Below are 4,796 nucleotides of genomic sequence, written 5' to 3' on the forward strand. Positions count from 1 at the left end.
TGGTGAATCCTCTCATTGCCTCTTCACCTCTGGCCTGTACCCCAGTTCTGTGTGCATAAATAAATAAATCTTTAAAAAAATGAATGAATGAACATATGATCACAAATATGCCAATATAAGTATGTTTATAACCTATTATAAATTATAATTATATCGATGTTATGTATTTTTCAGCAACATGTTTTTATTTTCCTCTCATCTTCCTCAATTAACTTTTAAAAAATTACTCCAAATTATCTCCGGGTATGGAATTTCCTTTCTGGGTCGGTCATAAAAAAAAAGTTCTAAAATTAGTTTGTGGTGATAATTGCACAGCTTGTGAAAATATTAAAAACCACAAGCTGTATACTTCAAATTTTATGATATGTAAATGATATCTCAATAAAGCTGTTTAATAAAAGATCAGGATATAAAAACATATCCCAATATAAGCAATGCCTATATTTATTTATTTATTTTGCATAGAACTGGGGTACAGGCCAGAGTTGCAGGGATTGTAGCGGGAGGGGAGGATCCACCAGACAGAGTGGGGAGCAGAACAGGTAGATCCACTGAAATCCACTGCTGAGGGGAGCAGGGGGCAGAGGAGATCATGAGGGTCAGCTCCAGGCCGGGACTGAACCCAGGCCTTAGAGGTGATATTGCTAACATGTAACCCTAGGCCACCAGGGAGGCCTCATTTAAATAATCAGTTCCCCATCATGGGATTTAGGAGTTTGCGTTTTTCTTTATTATAAGCATATTTGCATGGGTGCCCATGGGTGACTACCTTTGCCCCCTAAAAGCCCAGAGGAAACTCTCTCTATAATGTCCACGCGACACACCTCGGGATGCAAATACAGCAATTCGGATGTCAGCTGAAATGGTAGGAACCACTTCAAGTTTCTTCCAAGAATGTAAAGGTTTTACCATGTGCTAAATACAGGTTTCCTCTGAGGCTGGGCCTGCGTTTCCCTTGGTTTAGTCCCTGGTTTAGACCATGGTTAGGAGAGATGGAGGCGGTTTAGTCCTCTAGGCTAATCTACTGGAGCCAGGCGTGCCCACGTGTGCAGGTTGGTATCCCGAATCTGCCTCTACCAGCTGGAGACTTGGTTCCTGGATGGTCATTTCATCTGTGAAACAGAACAACTCACAGAGTCATTAAGAGGAGGGGTGGGCTGACCCCTGGCCAGGCGTCGCCTGGTAAGTCCTTCCTTTCCTTGGGTTCATCAAAGACACTGATGAGAGGCCACAAACTCTGGTGAATCACGCACATGGTGTTTTTTCTGAGTCAGTGACCCTCACAACTGGTAGGTCACTAGCCCGTCTAGGCATGGACACCACAGCTCACTGCCACCAGCTGTGACCAGAAGGAGCACGTCCCAAGAAGGTGGGGGGGGTGTGGGCAGCTGGCCTTCAGCACTGACCAGATCCTCCTGGAATCCCCATCAGCCCCTTCTCTGAAAGGGGCTGAGGCTGGCGGCATCATTCCAGTGCCCAGGCCAGAGTCTCCTCTTTGGCAGGAGCCAATCCTCGATAAAGGTTTGGTCACCACAGCCCCCATCAGTCTCTTCCCTACGAAGACTGACAGATCCTCTGCTCTTCCCTGTGCTTGGCCCGTGGTGAGCACCCGCTGTGGTGAGCACCCGAAATTTCTGAAATGGGCTTGACATTGACCAAACAGGTCTTAGGTCACTTCTGCAGGCAACTGAGGCTTGCCCAGATCCTTATTGGCCTAAATGTATAAGCTCGGGCTCTCCCTGGTGGTGCAGCGGGTTAAAGCGCAGCACTAAGAAGCTAAAGCTACTTCAGCATGAGTTCAATCCCCGCCTGCCCCGGAAGAGATCCACATGGCGAGCCAGACCTCTCCTGACCCGCCCGCTGCTCCCCTCAGCAGTGTACTTCTCAGTCAACCTGTTCTGCTCCCCACTCTGTCCCTGGTGAATCCTCTCACCCTCCACATCTCTGGCCTGTACCCCAGTTCTGTATGAATAAATAAATAAATCTTTAAAAAATATAAAATAAAAATAAAAGTATAAGCTCATCTCCACATTTCAGGAAGACCATACTCCTGACAAGAGAGAGTAGGTTTCTAGTTTTGTTTTGGTTTGGATTTATTCTTATTTATTTGTGCATATAAGAACTGGGGTACAGGCCGGGGGGGGGGGTCTGCTGTGCCATGTGGGTCAGCTCCCTGCAGTGGCTACCGATAGCTTGACAGCACTAAGACTTAACCCCTGCACCCCCAGAGAGGCCCAGGTTTGAATTTTTCTTTCAGAGTCTCCTCCAAGCCAGCCAAAATGGGTGTCATGACTGAGGTTCTGTTTCTGCCCCTTGTGAAGACACCGGGGGGAAGATGCTCAGGCAGGGAGATTGTGGGGTGCTGGCCCAATGTCTTCTGTTATAATACACAGTGCAGGATGAAGAGGAAGGGCCTTTGCTTAAAAGTTATTATGAATCTCAGGACAGCGGCACTGGCATATTAAACCAGGAGTGGGGTCTCTGTGACCCCATGAAACTGACCCTGCAACCCTTCTCTTCCACTATCCCCCCCTTAATAAGGGCACACTCAAGAATCCCATCAGGCACTGCCTCGGGGGTGCCCAACTTTCCATAGTCGTCTCTGAGTGATGTTATTCATGGAAAGGCTTTTCCCGAAAAAACTTTTGTCACTTTTCATGGGAAAGTGGGAAGTAAAGGGCTTATCTCAAGACTTGGGAATAGGGGCCCTCCCTGGTGGCGAGGAGTTAAAGTGCAGCACTATGAAGCTGTTGGCAGCCACTGGAGCATGAGTTCAATCCCCAGCCAAGGAGGTGACCCACATGGCACAGCAGACCTCTCCTGACCTGCCCGCTGCTCCCCTCAGCAGTGTATTTCAGTCAATCTGCCTGTTCTGCTCCCCCTCTGTCTCTGGTGAATCCCCTCCCCTTATGTATAAATAAATAAATCTTAAAAAAAAAAAAAACCTGGGAATTGAGATAATAAACTCTAGTGGGGTTCTTGGACCCGATGGAGTGTTTATAATGTTGCACCTGCAGAATTTAGAACCTATGAAGCCTTGCACTGTTACTGATAACCCACTGAGGGGCACGCTGACCGCTAGGTTCACCTAAGAGACTCAGAGCCTCGACAGAATGAAACAGGAGCCTGGGGTCTACAGGAGCCTGGGGTCTAGAGTCCGGAGTCTGTTTACTAGGACCACCCATGGGTCTATATAGGGTTTGATATCCCTTGTAGGTGCAGGGAAAAAAACAGGAAATGTACCCGATGTGGGGGTGGGGTGCATGTTTGTAGGGGGCCTGGGACTTCTTGCAGTTTCTGCTAAAAACATGGTAGGGGGCTGCAGCTGTTTGCAGGACAGAGTGCACTGTGCTCTGCTGGCTTGCGTGTTGGTCTTACTGGGGAGTGTGCTCACCCATGCACATCAGCCAGGGTAGAGAGGTGCACTTGAGGTCCTGTGGAGTTAGCCACATTGCACGTTCATTGTAATGGAAATGGTTAAATCTCTAGGAAAGGAAACATTTTAGGGAGTTGTAGCCTAGTGAGATTCTAACCAAGATAGTAATACTTTCAGAAATGTGACTAATAATACAAAAAATAAAAAGGACAGAATGCTTATAACAAGAGGCAAAAGCTACCATATTTTAATATACATTATATGAAAATGCACTTGTTGATTGAGGGTAAAAGCAAAAATAAGTAAATATTTTTTCTTTATGCATACAGAACTGGGGTACAGGCCAGGGGTTCGGGGGTGGGGGGTGGGGCAGGTAAGAGGCTTCACCAGAGACAGAGTGGGGAGCAGAATAGGCAGACTGATGGAAGTACACTGCTGAGGGGAGCGGCGCGTGGGTCAGGAGAGGTCTGCCGCGCCCTGTGGGTCAGCTCTGGGCTGGAGATCGAACTCATACGGAAGTGGCTTTAGCTTCTCAGTCCTGTGCTTTAACCCACTGCGCTACCAGGGAGAGCCCAAAAATAAGTGAATTTTAAAGTCACTTAAAATTATTGAGAATTCTATCATTGAGCCAGCAATGCCTGCATTATTTATTAAATTTAGTGAATCCTACCCCTGTAGGATTCCAAATACCAAATTGTATTTGTAGTTCTATGGACAGAGAAATAAAATCAATAAACTTAGTGACTTTGGCATTTTAGAAATAAATGATAATAGAAATTTTGGAATTGATCCATTTCAAGCAGCAATATAGGGGCAGGGATATAGTTAAATGTTGTGATTTTTGTTGCTCATCAAGATGGGGAATATCACCATGAAGGATGCTGCCGAGAAATCATTTATTGAGATGGACACCAATCTCAAGGAATTTAGGAACCGTTCAAGGCAAATCCCCGTGTCGAGTCACCCCACAGTGAGTTATGTCTCAGAAGACATGCACCATTTGTTAAGTTCTAAAGATCAACACAACACTCTAGGAATGGCATGAAGGACTCATTTAATGAGCCGCATGAGAATTTACATCGCTTCTTGAGTAGTTTGTTGTTTTACTTAAGCTAAATAATATTGTGCAGTTTATTTAGAGCTAAAGAAGGGATGGTGATAAAATATTGTTCAAACTTTGATCCCCGCATTGAGTTACATATTCCTATTTCAGTACTGGTTATTAAAATTTTTTTTCCCAAAGATTTATTTATTTGTGCATACAGAACTGGGGAACAGGCCAGAAGCTCAGGGGAGGCGAGAGGCTTCACCAGAGAGAGTGGGGAACAGAACAAGCAGATTGACGAAGTACACGGCTGAGGGGAGCAGCGGGCGGGTCAGGAGAGGTCTGCCACGCCATGTGGTCATCTCCAGGGCAGGT

The 4,796-nt window shown here is 46.2% G+C and overlaps 1 protein-coding gene across 1 annotated transcript in view; it reads left to right on the forward strand.

The window, feature by feature from the left end:
• The window catches only part of MILR1 (mast cell immunoglobulin-like receptor 1), a 25,335-nt gene that overhangs the window by 9,213 nt on the left and 11,326 nt on the right, over positions 1-4,796 (forward strand). Inside the window, exon 2 of the mRNA XM_012732980.1 lies at positions 4,233-4,346. Coding sequence (XP_012588434.1) covers positions 4,233-4,346 — 114 coding nt within the window. The remainder of the gene's footprint in view (positions 1-4,232; positions 4,347-4,796) is intronic.

The sequence above is a fragment of the Condylura cristata genome, unplaced genomic scaffold, assembly GCF_000260355.1.
Source record: "Condylura cristata isolate star-nosed mole 26May11 unplaced genomic scaffold, ConCri1.0 scaffold00038, whole genome shotgun sequence".
Taxonomy (NCBI): Eukaryota; Metazoa; Chordata; class Mammalia; order Eulipotyphla; family Talpidae; genus Condylura; species Condylura cristata.